At 48.5% G+C, this 21,726-nt stretch overlaps 1 protein-coding gene across 27 annotated transcripts in view; it reads right to left on the bottom strand.

Annotated features, from left to right (window-relative positions):
• CAMSAP1 (calmodulin regulated spectrin associated protein 1) overlaps positions 1-21,726 on the bottom strand; it is a 100,883-nt gene that overhangs the window by 12,276 nt on the left and 66,881 nt on the right. For 15 of the 27 annotated variants that reach the window (XM_074016023.1, XM_074016022.1, XM_074016024.1 and 12 more), the window contains 4 exons: positions 9,508-9,685; positions 5,260-5,351; positions 4,431-4,515; positions 1,020-3,573 (listed from right to left, as the gene is read on the bottom strand). In XM_074016023.1, the coding sequence (XP_073872124.1) occupies positions 1,020-3,573; positions 4,431-4,515; positions 5,260-5,351; positions 9,508-9,685 (2,909 nt within the window). The remainder of the gene's footprint in view (positions 1-1,019; positions 3,574-4,430; positions 4,516-5,259; positions 5,352-9,507; positions 9,686-21,726) is intronic. The other 12 variants (XM_074016037.1, XM_074016026.1, XM_074016027.1 and 9 more) reach the window with 2 other exon arrangements.

The raw sequence follows: 21,726 nt of genomic DNA, 5'->3' as shown, positions 1-21,726 counted from the left end.
TTTCAACTCGGGAGACAGAGGTTGCAGTGAGCCAAGATCATGCCCTTTTACTCCAGCCTGGGCGACAGAGCCAGACTCTGTCCAAAAAAAAGCAAAAAAGAGAATACTGAAATTGGTCACTAATTTGTTTACATTTCAGAAGTGCAACCACCAAATAAAGCTTGCCTCTTTTGCTAAGATCCGCCTGATGATTTGGTATCCTCTCAGTCAAATTCATAATTACCTGGAGGCAAAGCAGAAACAGTTGCGTGTCCCTTGCCAAGAGAAAACATTCTGAGAAATAGGTCCTTAGGCGACTTCGCTGTCCTGTGAGCATCACGCAGTGTGCGCGCACCTGGCTGGCAGCGCCCCCCACAGGCCTCAGTGAGGTCAGCCACTGCTCCTAGGCCACAGACCTGTACGGCACATTACTGCACCCAATACCGTAACTGTGTATCAACATCTGTCTCAACATTGAAAAGCTACAACAAAAATATGGTCTTATCATCTTAGGAGATGAATGTCACAGCGAAACATCATGTGATGCACTGACTATTAAAACAGTTCAGTTTACGCTTCCCTTCATCTCTAAGAAAAAAAATTACAAGACAGACATATAAAAAATGTTTTTTGAAGTTGCTATATCAGAGGTTGGCAAACTTCAGCTCACATGCCAGGCCTGGCCACCGCCAGAGCATTCTAACGATGAACGCTTTTTACACTTTGGGGTGGGATGGGGCGACAACAGGGTTTTGACTGGAAAACCAGCAAAGCAAACAATGTTGAAAATCACAGGAAATTCCAGTTTTAGGGCTCATAACAAAGTCATCTCAGCCACGCCACGCTCCCTTGCATTCGTACTGCCCAGGGATGCCTCTGGCCAAATGGAGTCCTCGGGACAGAGACTCTGTGGCCCATAAAGCTAAACACACGCATCCCTTGGCCTCTTACAGGAGCGGCAGGCCAGCCTGGCGCAGATCTGTGTTTTCTAACTCACTCACAATCACGAGTGCCTGAAACAGATGCTACTGATCCCTTACCTTGAAGAAGAAGCCGACCCCCGGCTTCTGGTCGCCTTCGCTGATGAGGTCCGCCGAGCCGTCGAGGCTTGCCAGCTCCCCGTCCTCGTCGGGGGCCTTCAGGTCAGAGAGGTCCACTTCAATGAGGCTGGCCCTGCTCCTCAGAGGCTCCTCCACGGGGATGCTTTCTTTTCCCGAGACATCTGAGGAGCTGGGCCCCGCCTCCTTCACACTTGCATCCAGAACTTCTTTGAGGCTCATCTGCTCCGAAAGAATGTTGGTGTCTTTGGAAGAGGACAGAGTAAGTGTCCGCTGGTTGCTTTCATCGTGGAGCCTGTAACTATCGAAGAGACACTTCCCATGTGGGTCACCGCTGGGCTCCAGGGCACCGTCCAGGCCAGGGTCCGTGGGCGTCCGAGGGTGGCTGCTGGCAGGGAAGGGTCTCAAGTGCGGGAGCGTCTCTACACTGGGCGTTGGGGTTTTACTTCGGGAGGAGCCCTGTGGCCTGTCTTTTGGGACCTTCAGCTCCGCCGGCCTTCCGGAACGGGAATTCCGGCCCTGACCCAGCCTGGGGGCTTTGCGGTGGCCAGCCACGCCCGTAGGAGAGAGTGGCTCCACGAAGTGGACTGGCGCCTTCCCTTTGTGGTCCTGCGAGTTACTCTTAGAGCCCGGCACTGGGACTGTGGGAGACTTCAGGAGAAGCTGCTCCTGCTGCTGAGAGATTTTCAGGATGGCCTGCTGCAGTGCACTGATGGTTTCGTTGAGCTTCTCGATGGAAAGGTCGCATTCATTCACGTCCACCACCTCCCCAACGGTGTCCTCCAGGAGGGCGGCGGAGATCACCTTATTTCTCTCCAGCTCATGCAGAGCCACGGGGTCTTTGGCTGTATGTTGCTGAGCAAAGGCCAGGCTCTCTTTGTCCACATCCTGAGGCTCGTGCAGGAGCTCCTCTCTCTGCTCCTCCTTCACGAGAAAGTCTTCAGTTTTGGAAACGCCATCCCCACAGTCCTCCCCATTGTGCTGAGAGTACTCCTTTGAAAAGTGCTCCGGCCTGAGGGACAGGGCAGCCTCGGCCTTGCCCTTCTTCACCACATGCAGGAACGCAGCCTTGCCGAGCTTCAGGCGCTGCCTTGCCGACAGCGCCTCCATCTTCTTCTTCTGGGCCTCGATGGCCCTGCGCTTCTCCTCCAGCTGCATGTGCAGCTGTACCAGCTCAGACGCCAAGAGGCTGGCGGGGTCCCTGCCATGCCGGCCTGGGCTCTGCTCCCTTTTCTGCCTCCATGTCGTCAGAGGGGCCGGGCAGCTCTCAGACGCATCTGGTGTGGTCTTTTGGGAGCTGCTGGTGCTGGACTTGGTCTCGCAGCTGTTGAGTCTCTGGAGCTTCCTCTCTGCAAAGCTGGTCATCTTCACACTCCCACTCGCCACAGAGACGCTGCTCATCTGAGACGCTGTGCTCAGGCAGGGGCTCGAGCGGCCACTGGCGTCATCTTTGTCTTCATGTTCCTTCACCTTCATGTCCTCCTGCAGTTTAGCCGACTCTTCCTCCCCGATGTATCTGCTGAGAACCACAGGATGGGCCTCACCCAGGAAATCATGCTCGGCTTCCTCTATGTCCACCACATCCGAGTCAGAATCCTGCCTGAGGAGAGTCCACGGCTCTGAATCGTGGGAGTTGGGGCTTTTTGAACAACTAACATACAACCTTCCCTCAGTGTCCTCATCAGCCCTGTCTACATGAAGGAAGAAGCCATCTGTGGATGGTCCCTGGGGGAACGGATCGAATCCGCCAAGGGCCAGAGGCCCTCCACACACCTCTCCCATGGTCTCCACTGACTGCGGTCCTGTCTCGGTGGGGTCGATGCCCATGGGAAATTCTGAGCATGGAATTGGGGTAAAAGTCCTATTCAAGTCACGACTACCAGTCACTTTCCTTCGTACCAAAGGCTGGGGGCCCTCGCTGGGCCTCCTGGACGTGATGCTCCTTGGTCTCCCTTCCCCCCGTTCATCCTCCTTGGTGATCACCTGCTTCTCCTTCGCTGGCTTAAGCACCGCTGGCATCAAAGGCTCCAAGAAAAAACTGTCAGGCTTACTTTCTGAGGTGTCCAGTTGTCCTTGGGGAGACCGGGCACTTGCTATAAGGCCTGAGGCCCGGGGTGAGGCCCTGGGGAACTCCAGGTCAGCCTGCTGGGGAGCCACATCTGCTCTAACGATAGCCACAAGCTCCTCTTCCTCATCCTCAATACTGACATTGTTCAGGAGGCTCTTCCCATGGGTCTTCACGGCCGTGGGGTGTGGCTGGTTCTGTGGGGTCAGATTAACAATATTGGATGCCAAACTGTCTTTGCTGATGGAGCGGGCCAAGCTGATGCTGTCGCCAGAGCTGGGATCCACTTCACAACTCGCAGCATGATGGAGAGCAAAAGGTGTCGGCTGGGACGCGGGCCTGAAACACAGGGAAGGCCCACTGGGTGCGCTGCTGTGTACACCAGAGACCCCAACACGGACCGGTGGGGGGGAGTGCCGGCCATGCAACGAGAATGCGCCTCTCATACGCAGGAGATTTAAACTCATTCTTCTGCGAGGCAGAAGAAAATCAGAGATCACTTCAGCTTTGTGATTCTCACTCTAGTCCCAGGACCTCTTGATACCCTTAAAAATTACTGAGGACCCCAAAGAGCTTTTGTTTCTATTTATCAGTATTAATCTCTATTTATCATCCTAGAAATTAAAGCTCAGACATTTTCTAAACATTGATTGAAATTACAGTAATTAGTCCATTCCATGACAAATGACTATATTCTCCAGAAGGGAAGTTTCCAGTGTAAGGCCAGGCACTATTTGACACCTGTATAGCTCTGGGATCTGGCTGGACCCTCATACCTGACTCCACCTGCTGCCACACCACATGGCGTGCAGACTCCGAAAAATCCCACGGCACACTCACGAGCGTGAGGCTGCAGAGAGGCAGTAACTTCCTAGTGTTGTTATAAAAATAATTCTGATCGCAGGGACTCCCTAAAAGGGTCTCGGTGATCCTCAGGGGGTCGGGGCGACATCTTAAGAATTGCTGTTTAGGCCGGGCACGGTGGCTCAAGCCTGTAATCCCAGCACTTTGGGAGGCCGAGACGGGCGGATCACGAGGTCAGGAGATTGAGACCATCCTGGCTAATATGGTGAAACCCCGTCTCTACTAAAAATACAAAAAATTAGCCGGGCGAGGTGGTGGGCGCCTGTAGTCCCAGCTACTCGGGAGGCTGAGGCAGGAGAATGGCGTAAACCCGGGAGGCGGAGCTTGCAGTGAGCTGAGATCCGGCCACTGCACTCCAGCCTGGGCGACAAAGCGAGACTCCATCTCAAAAAAAAAAAAAAAAAAGAACTGCTGTTTAGTATAAAAAAATTCCAAACAGAAACATCGCTGAAACAGAGACTCACCTGGTTTTTTTTTCTGGCCATGCTATTGCTGCTCCTCGAGGCTGACCATCAACTCGGGTCAAAGAATTCGATCGATGTCGCTGATCTGCAGTTCAGAGGAAACAGACAGTGTTGAGTAACCAATTTTCTATCACTGGAAATTCTTTCAGTATGACCATTTCTCCAGAAAAATGCCTCGCAAGTTAGTACACTAGAAGGGCCTCACGGAAAGCAGAGAGGCAAAACCACGCACTTGTCCCACATTTTGATGGTCACACACGGTTCAACAGCGACCGGCCCAACGAAGTAACCAGAACTGTGAAAGAGCTTCAGCGTGAGTGAGCTCCTGCTTATGTCGCAGTTACTCTGTGTCTACTACACAGAAGGTAATCGCTCTCAACGATAGTTTCACAGCAAGACTCTAAATTCTGAGATACAACAACACAAGTTAAAATTTATCTGGCCACAGTCTTAACTAAAATGACTACATTGGCCAGGCACAGTAGCTCACACCTGTAATCCCAGTACTTTGGGAGGCCGAGGTGGGCAGATCACAAGGCTAGGAGATTGAGACCATCCTGGCCGACATGATGAAACCCTGTTTCTACTAAAAATACAAAAATTAGCTAGGCATGGTGGCATGTGCTTGTAATCCCAGCTACGTGGGAGCCTCAGGCAGGAGAATTGCTTGAACCAGGGAGCCTGGTTACAGAGCAAGACTCCATCTCAAAACAAAACAAAAAAAACACTACATCAGAAAAAAATGAGTTAATTTTGAGAAATATGATTGTACTAATCTATAGTCACGAGAAATTAAGGAAAAAAGATGAGGAGGAAACAACATTCTTACCGGGGATGTCCTCTCCCTGTATGGATTTCTGCTGTTTCTGTCGCAGTGGCAATAAAGGATGGGATGGGCTGAAGGCAGCAGTTCCTTTCCCACTAAATGGAAAAAGAATTACGGGAAAATCCTTCCTTTATCACACTTCAAGGTCAACAGCAAATGCACGAGTATACAGGACCATCCTGAATTCACACCAAGTTTTGAGAAACTCGGACTGTTTGGGAAAAATGAGCCAAGAGTACCAGGAACTTCCACCTTGGGATGGACATCCACACACCGTGAACAGGGGCACACCGACCCTCCGATGTGTCTACAACACAACCAGCTTCCCACAGGAAAAGCAAAACCCAAGCGTGCAATTAGAGTGATTTTTTGAGATAAGCAAAAGTAAAAAGAAAAAGTGATCCTTTGACAAGCAACAGTTTTCAAAAATGCACATTATTGCCTCAATAAAAAAATAAGAGAGAGAGAACTTCAGAGATAAAACAGACCACAAGGATGATGCCCACTGTACTAAGCCACAACTGTGAAGATACTGATGAGTAACTTAAACCCATCACAGACAGCAGCAAGAACATTCCCACACTGCTGGTGGGAGGGTAAAAATGTACATTTTTAGAGGACAATATGGCAATATCTATAAAAACCTCTTAAAATCACTCACACCTTTACCACTCCTTGGATTACAGCTTAAGGGAGAGAACGATGAGGGGTGCACACAGACGCACGGGTGTGAGAAGGATGAGAGGTGCACACACACACAGACACGGGTGTGAGAAGGATGAGAGGTGCATACACACACAGGCACGGGTGTGAGAAGGATGAGGGGTGCACACAGACGCACAGGTGTGAGAAGGATGAGAGGTGCACACACACTCAGAGGCACGGGTGTGAGAAGGATGAGAGGTGCACACACACACAGGCACGGGTGTGAGAAGGATGAGAGGTGCACACACACAGGCACGGGTGTGAGAAGGATGAGAGGTGCACACACACAGGCACGGGTGTGAGAAGGATGAGAGGTGCACACAGACGCACGGGTGTGAGAAGGATGAGAGGTGCACACACACTCAGAGGCACGGGTGTGAGAAGGATGAGAGGTGCACACACACAGGCACGGGTGTGAGAAGGATGAGAGGTGCACACACACAGGCACGGGTGTGAGAAGGATGAGAGGTGCACACACACTCAGAGGCACGGGTGTGAGAAGGATGAGAGGGGCACACACACACAGGCATGGGTGTGAGAAGGATGACAGGTGCACACACACACAGGCACGGGTGTGAGAAGGATGACAGGTGCACACACAGGCACGGGTGTGAGAAGGATGAGAGGTGCACACACACACAGGCACGGGTGTGAGAAGGATGAGAGGTGCACACACTCAGAGGCACGGGTGTGAGAAGGATGAGAGGTGCACACACACACAGGCACGGGTGTGAGAAGGATGAGAGGTGCACACACAGGCACGGGTGTGAGAAGGATGAGAGGTGCACACACACACAGGCACGGGTGTGAGAAGGATGAGAGGTGCACACACACAGGTACGGGTGTGAGAAGGATGAGAGGTGCACACACACACAGGCACGGGTGTGAGAAGGATGAGAGGTGCACACACACAGGCACGGGTGTGAGAAGGATGAGAGGTGCACACACACACAGGCACGGGTGTGAGAAGGATGAGAGGTGCACACACACACAGGCACGGGTGTGAGAAGGATGACAGGTGCACACACACACACAGGCACGGGTGTGAGAAGGATGACAGGTGCACACACACACACAGGCACGGGTGTGAGAAGGATGAGAGGTGCACACACACAGGCACGGGTGTGAGAAGGATGAGAGGTGCACACACACAGGCACGGGTGTGAGAAGGATGAGAGGTGCACACACACACAGGCACGGGTGTGAGAAGGATGAGAGGTGCACACACACAGGCACGGGTGTGAGAAGGATGAGAGGTGCATACACACACAGGCACGGGTGTGAGAAGGATGAGAGGTGCACACACACAGGCACGGGTGTGAGAAGGATGAGAGGTGCACACACACACAGGCACGGGTGTGAGAAGGATGAGAGGTGCACACACACACAGGCACGGGTGTGAGAAGGATGACAGGTGCACACACACACAGGCACGGGTGTGAGAAGGATGAGAGGTGCACACACACACACAGGCACGGGTGTGAGAAGGATGAGAGGTGCACACACACAGGCACGGGTGTGAGAAGGATGAGAGGTGCACACACACAGGCACGGGTGTGAGAAGGATGAGAGGTGCACACACACACAGGCACGGGTGTGAGAAGGATGACAGGTGCACACACACACACAGGCACGGGTGTGAGAAGGATGAGAGGTGCACACACAGGCACGGGCGTGAGGGCCTCAATCCCAGGAAGAACAGCACGTGCAGGAAAGGCCGAGGTCACACGTGTGCGGATCGCACAGTTCTGACAGAGAAACACCTGTGAGACCGGCACCCAGCAGCCCCTGCCACCCCACAGGCACCAGCTCCCGAGAAACAAGCACGCTCACACTGCAGGGCAGCTATCTTGGTTGTTTCACTTTGGGGAGAATTTGGTAAAGGGATAATTTGCCAGGTGCAGACGGGCTGGGGAAATCGCAGGGGACAGCTCAGCACCCTGGACCAGAGTTGGCACACCTAGGCCTGAAGAGGCAAAGACGGACAGAGGACACCAGAGTTAGGACACAGACACCACAGAGACACAGTGAGAGCACGTGTGCAGGAGCACATAAGCGAAAGGGCTGCGAAGAGAGGGGCTCAGGGCAGGGAGACCGGGGAAGCTGGGCAGAGCATGAATGGCACAGGGACCTGTGTCAGGGCCACAATGCAAACCCTGCAGCCTGGACAGCGTGGGGACAGCGGACGCTCACAGCACACCCGTGACGTGAAAGACTGGGTAGCTGTTGAAACTGTGGCAGAGGAGGATGCACCAAGTGGGAAAATTCTCACCACAGGCTGCTGGGTGCAAACAGCAGGTCACAGAGCAGTGTGTACACGGGCACCAGCTTCTTGTGCGTGTGCGCGCGCGCACACACACACACACACTGGGCTCAACAACAGACACGCAAAGACCAGAGAAAGGATGCCAAGTGTCCGCGCTGGCCCATGTGAGGGATGGCTCAGCCTCGAGGCATTCTCCTCACTCAGTGACCCCGCCTGTGCCCGCGGGCAGAGTTACCGCCCCACCTCTGCTCTGAGCTCTGGGGACACACACCAGTCTCAAAGCCCCCCAACACAGAACATATCCAAACCCCTCCCTCAGCTAAGCCCCGCCCCTGGGTGTGCACCCGCCTCACTGCCTGTATCACAAGGCCTCTCAACTCCTTCCTCCCGGCTCCGGCAGCCCCGGCATCCCAACCCTCAACACGGTCGCCGGTTTTAGCTCCTCTCAAACAACCTGAAACAAATGAGTTCGTTCTATGCCATGCTGTCCCACTGAACCATTCCTTTATGTGACTATTTAAAATCACTTTTAAGTAGTGTTTTCATCTGAAATCGCCACATGTTAACATTGTTTATCCACTTTAGGTGTGCTAACTGGCTCCAGGCTGGAATCAGCTGTGGGCCCTCCTACCACACGAAACACAAAGCTCACTCTTACTCCAAGCGAAGGTTCCTTCATCCCCTCCCCCAGTTCTGGGACAATCACTCTATCTCAGATATGGTTATCCAAATTAGGTCTTCGTGATGAAAATTCATTTTCCAAAAAACGCTTTTTAAACAACTCTTTTTCTAGAGTTGTTTAGCCTTTAAGCAGCTCTATAAACTTTTTCACTAGAATCAAATTAATTCTTCCCCGAAGTTAATGAAGCAAACAAATACTCTTCTTTGAAGACTTCACAATATTTGAAATGCAAGAGGATCTCACTCTTTATGTCTATCAGACCATAAACAGCACATCTAAACCGTCAATTCAACTTTCTAATCTTTAGATCATTTCTTAAACAGTGTAACACATGGTGGAAAAGAGAATAGAAAAACACCTGTTCCATAAACAATGTTAGAATTAGGTACACATCCTTGAAGGAATTTCCTGCTAGTATCATTCCCGGCCTCTGCAGAGGGGACCGAGTGGCCAGAAGGGCAGTGGCAGAAAGAAAACCTTTCATAAGCTACTACAGATTGCTTATGTTAAAAAAGGTAACTTCAATTAATATTTTAAAGTAACAGAAATAGGGACACACGATGGTGAATTGATTCTGAAAGCAGACAGACAGACTTACAGGTATTCAGGTTCTTCAGGGTGCAGGTAGTGCCTGTGACAGCCGTCCGCCGGCAGCTGCGCGGGGGGCTGCAGGTCAGCCGGGGTCCCTGCAGCAGGGCTGCCTAGGAAACTGCGTTTGGTCGCATTGGAGATAGGTACAGGAGGCCGGCTGCTTTTCTGGTGTAACACTGTTTTAGCTGCAGAAATAGTGTTTTTGCATCGTTACTTACAACACTAACTGAAAGCACAGAAAAATCTTGCAGCTTTTATAAGCACCAACTCAACCTTTTCTTGAAACCAAACTTCTGCCAAAAAAAAAAAAAACTGGTTTCAAGTTTAACAAATGCATTCTACAATAATAAGTACTGTAAATATTGTACCAAAATAAATACTAAAATTAAAAGACACAACACACATGAGGAGAAGAAGAACTGAGAGGAAACGTAAGCCCAGCTGATGGGCTCTGTCTTGGTCATCGTCTAGCACCCGCACAAAAGTCCTCCACTCCACTGGTGAGCTGCTTCCAAAACCACATGCCACCTTCACTAATCCTGGTGCTAGACAAGACGCCACCACCCAGGCTCCTGGGAGAAGGCTTGGGGCTCAGCTCCAGAGAGCCACCCAGTCAGCAAGGGGCCGAGGCAGGGTCTGAAGGGCACTTATCTAGGCCCAGCACGTGGGCAGCTGCTCTGGCGGGTCCCTTCAGCCCAGCCCCTGGGGGTCAGGTGAGGTGCTGAGCCTGGCTTGGGCGCCATTCCCTTTCTTGGCCCATGCCTGCTCACCCACCTCTCTCCCAAACGGTCAGCCCCAAACAGTGACTCTGTCTCTAAGGTTGCTTCCCAGAGAACTAACCTATGGGAGGTGGTGCCAAGAGCAGCTCAAGAAGGCAAGAGGTGGGGCCATATGGTGGGGACCAGTGGTGGGGACCAGTGGGAGAGCACCCACTAGGTGATGTGTTGTGAACATGGAGGCAGGAAGTGTAAGGACGAGGGGGTGGCGGCTGCACTGAGCTCTGCAGATGGTCTAGGGAAAAGACAAAGAAGGCTGAGAGGCAGCAATGTGACCAAAAGCCAAGGGCACTGAGCTGTGCTCTCTGGCAGCCAGGGGCCGGAACCAGAAATGAATGGCTGCCAGGGAAGCTAAACCCCCAACCCAAGAAGGCTGCAAGGCCAAGGTTAGACCCTAGATGGGAAGGAAAGAGACTATGACTCGTGGCATACAAACTTCTAGGCCTGGAGAACCTCAGATTCTCAGATTACCTAAAATTCTCTGAGCCTACAGAAGAGGGCTCCCCTCCCTGTTAAGGGCCAGCATCCCTGCTGGCCCCATATTTAGATGATACAGAGCCCTCTCTCTCAAGATGACATGTGCCCCCCGAAGCACGTATAATCAAATTGTCAAAGACAAAAAGAATTCTGAAAGCAGCAAGAGAAAAGTGATTCATCACATACATGGGAACCCTCATTAGACTATCAGTAGATTTCTCAGCAGAAACCTTCAGGCCAGAAAGAAATGGGATGATATATTCAAAATGCTGAAAGGAAGGGAAAAAACCCTTCCTTTCAGATGGGTGTTCAGATATAATGTTCCAAGAACATTATATCTGGCGAAGCAATACTTCAGAAACACGGAAAAAAAACATTCCCAGACAAACAAAAGTTGAGGGAGTTCATCACCACTGCACCTGCCTTCCAAGAATGACTAAAAGGAATTCTTCATACTGAATCAAGAGAACACTAAATAGCAACACAAAAGCATAAAAAATATGAAACTTACTGGTCAAGGGACATATACAGACACAAACACAATACTGTATTACCCTAACAGTGGTAGATACATCACTTTTAATTCCATTATAAAAGTTAAAAGAGGCCAGGCACAGTGGCCCATGCCTGTAATCCCAACACTTTGGGAGGCTGAGGTGGGAAGAGCACTTGAGCTCAGGAGTTCCAGACTAGCCTGGGCAAGACAGCAAGACCTCATCTCTACTAAAAAAAAAAAAAAAAAAAAAAAAAGGTAGCTAGGCGTGGTGGCACAAGCCTGTAGTCCCAGCTACTTGGGAGGCTGAAGTGGGAGGATTGCTTGAGCCCAGGAGTCTGAGGTTACAGTGAGCAATGATCAAGCCACTGCACTTCAGTCCAGCCTGGGCAACAGAGTAAGACCTTGTCCTAAAGAAGAAAAAAAGGTAAAAGACAAAAATATTTAAAATAACAATAAATTGGCCAGGCATGGTGGCTCACACCTGTAACACCAGTACTTTGGGAGGCTGAAGCAGGTGGATCACCTGAGTTCGGGAGTTCAAGACCAGCGTGGCCACGTGGTGAAACCCTATGTCTACTGAAAATACAAAAATTAGCCGGGCGTGGTGGCAGATACCTGTAGTCCCAGCTACTGAGGAGGCTGAGGCAGGAGAATCACTTGAACCTGGAGGCGGAGGTTGCAGTGAGCTGAGATTGTGCCCCTGCATTCCAGCCTGGGTGAGAGTGAGAATCTGTCATTCATAAATAAATAAATAAATAAATAAATAACAAGTTATGTTAACGATCACATAAATAGCTGTGAATGGTGGCATTAACTGCACACCATGTAGAAGGGGGAGGTAAAAGCTGAGAGGTCTAGCATATAAGTGAAGGTGAGTTGCCATCATAAAACAGACAACTGTATTTTATGTAAGTCCCAGGTAATGACTATGCAAGTTACACAAAAGGAAAAGAGAAGGGAAAACAAAGACCATTAAACACAAAAACAACAACAAAACACAAATGAAGACAGCAAGAGACAAAGACATGCAAAAGAACTGTTAGATAGACAAAACAGTTAACAAAATAGAAAAAGGAAATCCTTTCCTATCAATAATTACTTCGAATAAAAACGGATTCAACTCACTAATCAAAAGACAGAGAGCAGCTAAACGATTCAACAGTATACTGCCTACAGGAAACTCACTTTTGAGTGAAGAACACATACAGGCTGAAAGTGACGGGATGAAAAGATATTCCATGTGTAAGAATGGTAACCCAAAGAAAGCAGGAATGGCTATACTTACCTCAGACAAAACAGACTTTAAGTCAAAAACTGTCTCTAGAGACAAAAAAGTCGTTACGTCATGACAAAGGGTCAATTCAACAGAAAGCTGTAACAACTGTAAGTATCTGTGTTCCCACATCAGACCCAAATATATAAAGCAATACTGACAGATCTCAAAGGAGAAACAGAAATACAGTAATAGCAGAAGGCTTCAATACCCCACTTTAAATAATGGATGGAATACCCAGACAGGAAATTTAACAGTGACAAAAACAAAGAACAGAAGGCTTACACAGCGCTCCAGACTAAACGACCTCACAGAGACACACACACTTTTCACCCAACGGCAGCAGAAGACGTATTTTTCTCAAGCACACGTGGCCCGTTCTCCAGCACAGATCACATGTTAGGTCATAAAACCAGTCATAAAAAATTTAAGAAGATCAAAATCATGTCACGTATCTTTTCCAACCACAACGGAATGAACCTAAAATTAATTACAGCAAGAAGGCCGGGCGCAGGGGCTCACACCTATAATCCCAGCACTTTGGGAGGCTGAGGCGGGTAGATCACTGGAGGTCAGGAGTTCAAGACCAGCTTGGCCAACACGTTGAAAACGCTGTCTTGGCCGGCGCAGTGGCTCACGCCTGTAATCCCAGCACTTTGGGAGGCTGAAGTGAGAGGACTGCTTGAGGCCAGGAGTTCAAGACACATCTGGCCAACATAGTGAGATTCCATCTCTCTTTTTTTAATTTAAAAAAAAAAGGAATTCTGTAGCAATCAACACCTCCATTAACAAAGAAGCAGGACTTTAAATAACAACCTAACTTCATACCTCAAGGACTAGGAAAGGAAGAACAAACTAAGCTCAAAGTTAGCAGAAGGAAGGAAATAATAAAGACCAGAGCAGAAATAGATCAAATAGAGAAAAACAATAGAAAAAAATCAACAAAACTAAGTTGGTGAAGATAAAATCGACTAATGAAGAAAAAGAAGACTCAAAATCAGAAATAAAAAAGGAGATATTATAATAGATGCCTCAGAAATAAAAATGATTACAAGGGCCTATTACAAACACTTACATGCCAACGAACTGAATAATGCAGAAGAAGCGGATAACTCTCTAGAAATATACAATCTATGAAGACTGAGCAAAGAAGAGGTCTAAAGCCCCAACAGATAGTAATAAACAAAGAGATCGAAGCAAGGTCTAAAGCCCCAACAGATAGTAATAAACAAAGAGATCGAAGCAAGGTCTAAAGCCCAAACAGATAGTAATAAACAAAGAGATCGAAGCAAGGTCTAAAGCCCAAACAGATAGTAATAAACAAAGAGATCGAAGCAAGATCTAAAGCCCAAACAGATAGTAATAAACAAAGAGATCGAAGCAAGATCTAAAGCCCAAACAGATAGTAATAAACAAAGAGATCGAAGCAAGATCTAAAGCCCAAACAGATAGTAATAAACAAAGAGATCGAAGCAAGATCTAAAGCCCAAACAGATAGTAATAAACAAAGAGATCGAAGCAAGATCTAAAGCCCAAACAGATAGTAATAAATAGATTGAAGCAATAATCACAAACCTCCCAACAAAGAAAAAGCCCAGGACCAGATGGCTTCACTACTGAATTCTACCAATTCTTCTTAAATCCTTCCAAAAAAGAGAAAACGCTTTGAAACTCATTTTATGAAGACAGCATCACCCTGATACCAAAGGCAGACACAGACACCAGAAGGAAAGAAAACTACAGGCCAATATCTCTGATTAACACAGATGTAAAAATCCTCAATAAAATACTAACAAACCAAATTCAACATTACATCAAAAGATTATACGCCATGATTAAGTGGAATTCCTCCCTGGAATGTCAGGTTGGTTCAACACAGGCAAATCAATGCAGAACACATTAACAGAATTACAGATGAAACCACAAGATCATCTCAATGGTATGCAGAAAAAGCATCTGACAAAGTTCAACATCTATTCATGATTTACAAGAAACAACTCTACACGAAACAGTTATAGAATGAGCTTACCTCCTCACAATAAAAACCACTTATGAAAACCCCACAGTCAGTACCATAATAAATGGGGGAAAACTGAAAGTTTTTCCTCTAAGATCTGGAACAAGACAAGCATGCCCACTCTTACCTCTTCTGTTCAACACAGTACTGGGAATTCTAGTCAGATAAATTAGTCAAAATAAATAAATAAATAAATAAGAAAGAAAAAAGGAAATCCAAATTGGAAAGGAAGAAATAAAATTGTTTCACTGCAGATCCAAGGTCCTATACACAGAAAACTCTAAAGGCTCCATAAAATAAGTGTTAGAGCTAATCAACAAATTCAGTCAAGTTGCAGGATACAAAATCAACATTAAAAAAAAATTGTAGCATTTCTATACACTAACAATTGACTATCTAAAAAAGAAATCAAGAAAACAATCCAATTTTTAATAGCATCAAAAAGAACAAACACTTAGGAATAAATATAACCAATGACTAAAAGATCTGTACACTGAAAACAATAAAACACTGATGAAAGAAACTGAAGACAACAAAATTAGTGTAAAGATATCCCATATTCATGGATTGAAGTAATATTGTCAAAATGTCCATACTACCAAAAATGACCTACAAATTCACTGCAATCCCTATCAAAATCCCAATGGCATTTTCCACCAAAACAGAAAAACAAACCTAAAATCTGTATGGAACCACAAAAGACCCAAAATAGCCACAGTAATCTTGAGAAAGAACAACAAAGGTAGAAACATCACACTTCCTGATTTCAAATTATACTACGAAGCTATAGTAAAACAGTATCATACTGGCATAAAAACAGACACAAGCCAAAGAAACAGAATTGAGATATATGGTTAACTAATCTTTGACAAAGGTGCCAAAAATACACCATGGGGAAAGGATAGTAGTACCTCCAATAAATGTTGTTGGGAAAACTGGATAACCAGATGTAGAAGAATGAAACTGGACCTTTATTTCACACCATATACAAAAATCAACTCAAAATGGACTGAAGACTTAAACTAAGAGTAATTAATTTAATTAAGACCTCAAACTGTAAAACTCTAGAGAAACAAGCTCCTTGACATTAGCCTTGGCAATTATTTGATTATCACACCAAAAGCACAACTAATGAAAACAAAAATAAACCACAGGAACGACACCAAATGAAAAAGGTTCTGCAAAGCAAAGGAAACAAACAAAACGAAATGGCAGCCCACAGACTGAGAAACTATTTACAAACAGTATGGCTGATAAGGGGTTAGCATCCAAAATACATAAGTAACTCAACTCAACAGCAAAAATACAAATAACCCAAATAAAAAACAGGCTAAGGTCTTAAATAGGCATTTTTTCCAAAGAAGACATACAGGTGGCCGATAGGTATGTGAAAAGCTGCTCAACATGACCAATCAAAGGGAATGCAAATCAAAACCACAATAAGGCATCACTCACGCCTGTCAGGATGGCTATTATCAAAAAGACAGGAGATGAGTATTGAGGAGAATGTGGAGAAAAAGTGAACCTTTGTATACTGTTGGTGGGAACACAAATTGGCATAGCCATTCTGAAAAACATATGGAGGTTACTCAAAAAACTGAAAATAGAATTACCATATGATCCAGCAATCCCTCTTCTGGGTATATATCCAGGAAATGAAATCAATGTCGCTAAGAGTTATCCGCACTCCCATGTTTACTGCAGCACGACTCATGATTGCCCAGATACATAATCAATCCGTTTGTCAACAGATGAATAAAGAAATTGTGCTATACAGAGACATACAATGGAATATTACTCAACCTCAAAAAAGAAGGAAGTCTTGTCATTTGTGACAACACAAATGAACCTGGAAGATACTATGTACAGTAAATAAGCCAGACACAGAAAGAAAAACACTGCTTGATCACAAGTGTATGTGGAATCTAAAAAGTAGAACTTAAGCAGAGAAGTGTTTGCCAGGGGCTGGAGGGTGAGGGGAATAAGGAGATGATGGTCAAAGGGTACCAGGTTTCCATTTTAAGGTGAGTAAGGCAGCATGGGAATATAGTTAGCAGTACTGTGTTGTATACTTGAAATCTGCTGAGAGATTGTAAGTGTTCTCACCACATACAAAGGTAACTATGTGAAGAGATAGACGTTAACTAGCTTGACTGTGGTAACCAGTTCACTTTGTATACGTGTATCAAAACATCATGCTGTACACCTTAAATATATACACTTTTAATCTTCAATAGGACCTGTGCCCATCTTCCCTCCCGGTCACCAGGCCTATAACCAGGGTGATATCCAACAAAGCCCTTGCCTGGGAGAAAAGGGCCACACACCCACCCACCCTGTGGAGTTGCGGGGTGTAGCCAGCCAGTTTCAGCAGCCAGGGGAGGCTGTGAGGTGCTGGACTCAGGGCCTCTGTCAAGGGAGCGGGTTGAGGAAGAATGTGTCCATTTGGGAGGACCCCTGAGCACAGGATTTGGCAGGAACGGAGTGATGATGGCCCTTACCAAGTAAGGGAGAAGTACCGTAACTGCCACGGGACAGCAGAGGAGGGGCCAGGACCCCCCGCACCCCCCAACACACACACACACAGCAGAAGCATGGGGAGCGTGCCCGTCAGAAGGGTACCCACAGCAGCACCAGGCAGCCCTGCGGTCGCCCCTTTCAGTACACCAGGGATGTCTGAAGCAATGATTGGATGGGTGGGGAAGCAATCACTGTGGCAAGAGGGAGACAGAGTTCCAAAGTGAGAGGCTTCACGGAGGTATCAGAAACCAGGTGGCCGCAGTGACTATGGTGAATGGCAAGGCTGGAGGGGCAGCCATGGGGCCTGGTCAGCAGAGTCACAGAATTGAGAACTGTTTCACTAGGCACAAAATGCAGAGCCAACAAGGGCACTGGTGTGCTTATCCCATGAGAAGAAACCAAGAAAGGATGACTGGATGCTAAGGGCCGCTGCACCCCCACTGGAATTCAGTATGCCATGCTGGATGGATCCAAATTACACCCTAGTGGCATAAAAATTATTTTGATGGCCGGGCGCGGTGGCTCACGCCTGTAATCCCAGCACTTTGGGAGGCCAGGGTGGGCATATCACCTGAGGTCAGGAGTTCTAGCCAGCCTGGCCAACATGGTGAAACCCTGTCTCTACTAAAAAATGCAAAAATTAGCCAGGTGTGGTGGTGTGCACCTGTAATCCCAGCTACTCAGCAGGCTGAGGCAGGAGAATCACTTGAACCCAGGAGGTGGAGGTTGCAGTGAGCTGAGATCATGCCACTTCTCTCCAGCCTGGGTGACAAAGCAAGACCCTGTCTAAAAAAGAAAAATAAAAAAATTATTTTGACATTTGCTATCCAACAGACTCAAAAAACAGCTTTTTCAGAGCTTCTCTTATCTGACCAGGGGCAGAAACTTCGGAAGGAGAGGTGCCAAAATCCCCTCTGGGGCAGACTTCCTGCCCAAAAGTACCCAGAAAAGCCCATGTGCATCTACAGACACATGTCACCACGTCCCTTTACCCATTCGGCAGCCACACATCGCCAGGTACCTTCTACCCTGTTCTACAGAGACACACGTCACCATGTACCTTCTACCCTGTTCTACAGACACACGTCACCACGTCCCTTTACCCATTCCGCAGCCACACATCGCCACGTACCTTCTACCCTGTTCTACAGACACACGTCACCACGTCCCTTTACCCATTCCACAGCCACATCGCCACGTACCTTCTACCCTGTTCTACAGACACACGTCACCATGTACCTTCTACCCTGTTCTACAGACACACGTCACCATGTACCTTCTACCCTGTTCTACAGACACACAACACCACACACTTTCTACTGGTTCTATAGACACATGTCATCATGCACTTTCTACCCATTCTACAGACACACATCATCACACACTTTCTACTCCGTTCTACAGACACACATCATCACTCACTTTCTACCCCATTCTACAGACACACGTCATCATGCACTTTCTACCCGTTCTACAGCCACACATCAACATGCACTTTCTACCCATTCTACAGCCACACATCAACCCGCACCTTCTACCCATTCTACAGACACACATTCTATAGACACACATCAAGCACTTTCTGCCTGTTCCACAGACACACGTCATCACACACTTTCTACCATTCTGTAGCCACACGTCACCACGTACCTTCTCCCCTGTTCTACAGACACACGTCACCACGCACTTTCTACCCATTCTGCAGAGACATGTCACCACACACTTTATATCCGTTCTGCAGACACACATCACCACGCACTTTCTACCCTGTTCTACAGACACAAATTGTCATGCGCTTTCTACCCCATTCTACAGACACACATCATCACGCACTTTCTACCCCATTCTTGAGACACACATCACCACACACTTTCTACCCGTTCTGCAGACACACATCACCACGCACTTTCTACCCTGTTCTACAGACACAAATTGTCATGCACTTTCTACCCCATTCTTAAGACACACATCATCACACACTTTCTACCCGTTCTGCAGACACACATCGCCACACACTTTCTACTCAGTTCGGCTCCCTTCGGTTCTGCTACCCTACGAACCTATCTGCCTTTCCTGAGGAAACTGATTTGTCCTTCCCATACAAGCTTCTTCTCTCCCTGCCTCTCCCTGCTGACGCAGGGTGTATGAGTCCCTATTTCCAGTTATTCAGCAAGTCACTGCTTCTGTGCCTGCCACATGCATATGAATAGCTGTGAGACTGTTTGTGTCTGTATTTCCTCCCAACAATGCCGTCTCTGGGACCAGCAACACTAAGGTGAGCATGCATGGCAATGGTTCCCCAGTCATTCCCAGAGGGACCACCAGCTACGTTCACAGATGAGTATGCACTGGGAAAGGGAGGGGACATCACACCCCACGGCCTTACAGGTATCAGTGAAGGGAGAACACGCCACAGGAGTCTCTGGCAAGTCAGGTGGGAGAGCACGACGCAAGATTCTGGGACTCTAGAGCCACAGAGAATCACGTGACATTAACAACAGCCCCTGATGTGCACAGGGCACTGCACGCCTGCTGACAGTGTGTTCAGAACTGCCCATCACAAGCTGGGTTCTGCCACTCACTCCAGGGCATAAGGCCAAGTGCACCTGTAAGACGGGGTTGTGCCTTGGGACCGAGCCTGCAAGAGCCGCCACCAGGGCACCAGCAGCCCACTAAACTCCTCTCTACAGCCACACAAGGGCCCCTGACGACCACAGATGGAAAAGGGGAAAGCCTGGGCACAGTTAACAGTGGGTCAACTGGGAATGCAGACAAACTCTGCTATCAGCCACTCTCAGGCCAGGACAACAGGCACACACATGAAGCAGCTAGAGGTAGGCAGGTATGGAGACTAAGAGCACAGACCTGCCAAGACCAGTGCTGACTCCTAATATGGCACCGTCCTTGAGAAGACCAGCCAACCACTTGACAGCAAGGTAACTACAATAGACCCCTTGCAGCCTGGAAGGGCCAGCAATTCACTTTTCCAAGAGCAGACCTGCATTCTGCATCTGAGTATTGGCTTCTCCTGGCCATAGGGCTTCAGCAGGCACCACTACCCAACAGCTGGCAGTAGGACCCACTGCACAGGGCCCCACGTAATACTGTATCAGACCAGAGACACTCCCCAGCCTCAGAGGTACAGAGCGGGCCCAGGACTACTAGGCCCCCCTCCCCGGCTATGTCTCATCCCAGAGTGAACTGGAGCTACAGCTGCTTCCTAGCACTCCTGACTCCTCATTCCTAAGGACCAGCAGGCAAGAAGAGAAGCCCCGCAGGAAGAACGGGGCTCCAGCCACGACTCACAATGGGGTCCGATGGGAAGAGGCCTTTCCCACCAGGCAGAACAGGTGAAACTGCTCTGTAAGCAGCAGGAAAAATAAGACTTCCTTCTTAAGCTGGACACTATCATGAAAAAGGTGAAGAAAGCAGGAGGAAGGTGGCTGGCAAGATCAAACAGCTCAATCTGCAGCTCCCAGCAAGACCAACACAGAAGACGAGTGATTTCTCCATTTCTAGCTGAGGTACCCGGCTTATTTCACTGGGGCTGATTAGACAGTAGGTGCAGCCCACCGAGGGCAAAGCCGAAGCAGGGTGGGGAATCACTTCACCCAGGAAGCACAGTGGGTCGGGGAACTCCCTCCTCCAGCCAAGGGAAGCTGTGAGGAATGGTGTATTCTGGTCCAAATACTATGCTTTTCCCACAGTCTTCGCAACCCGCAGACCAGGAGATTCCCTCAGGTGCCTACACCACCAGGGCCCTGGGTTTCCAGCACAAAACTGAGCAGTCATTCGGGCAGACACCGAGCTAGCTGCAGGAGTTTTTTTTCATACCCCAGTGGTACCTGGAAAGTCAGCGAGGCAGAACTGTTCACTCCCCTGGAAAGGGTGCTGAAGCCAGGGAGCCAAGTGGTCTAGCTCAGTGGATCCAACCCCCACAGAGCCCAGCAAGCTAAGATCCACTGGCTTGAAATTCTCGCTGCCAGTACAGCAGTCTGAAGTCTACCCGGGGTGCTCGAGCTTGGTGGGAGGAGGGACGTCCACCATTACTGAGGATTGAGTAGGCGGTTTTTCCCCCACAGTGTAAACAAAGCCTCCAGGAAGTTCTAACTGGGTGGAGCCCTCCACATCTCGGCAAAGCCGCTATAGCCAGACTGCCTCTCTAGATTCCTCCTCTCTGAGCAGGGCATCTCTGAAAGAAAGGCAGCAGCCCCAGTCAGGGGCTTATACATAAAACTCCCATCTCCCTGGGACAGAGCACCTGGGGGAAGAGGCGGCTATGGGTACAGCCTCAGCAGACTTAAACATCACTGCCTGCCGGCTCTGAAGAGAGCAGTAGATCTCCCAGCACAGCACTCGGGCTCTGCTAAGGGACAGACTGCCTCAAGTAGGTCCCTGATCCCCGTGCCTCTTGACTAGGAGACACCTCCCATCGGGGGTCAACAGACACCTCATACAGGAGAGCTCCAGCTGACACCTGAAGGGTACCCTTCTGGGATGAAGCTTCCAGAGGGAGGAACAGGCAGCAATCTTTGCTGTTCTGCAGCCTCTGCTGGTGATACCCAGGAAAACAGGGTTTGGAGTGGACCTCCAGCAAACTGCAGCAGACCTGCAGCAAAGGGACCTGACTTTTAGAAGGAAAACTAACAAACGGAAAGGAATAGCAT

Source organism: Macaca fascicularis, chromosome 15 (genome assembly GCF_037993035.2).
Source record: "Macaca fascicularis isolate 582-1 chromosome 15, T2T-MFA8v1.1".
NCBI classification, from domain to species: Eukaryota; Metazoa; Chordata; class Mammalia; order Primates; family Cercopithecidae; genus Macaca; species Macaca fascicularis.
Note: the sequence above shows the minus strand (reverse complement) of the source record. Positions and strands in the feature narration are given on the sequence as shown.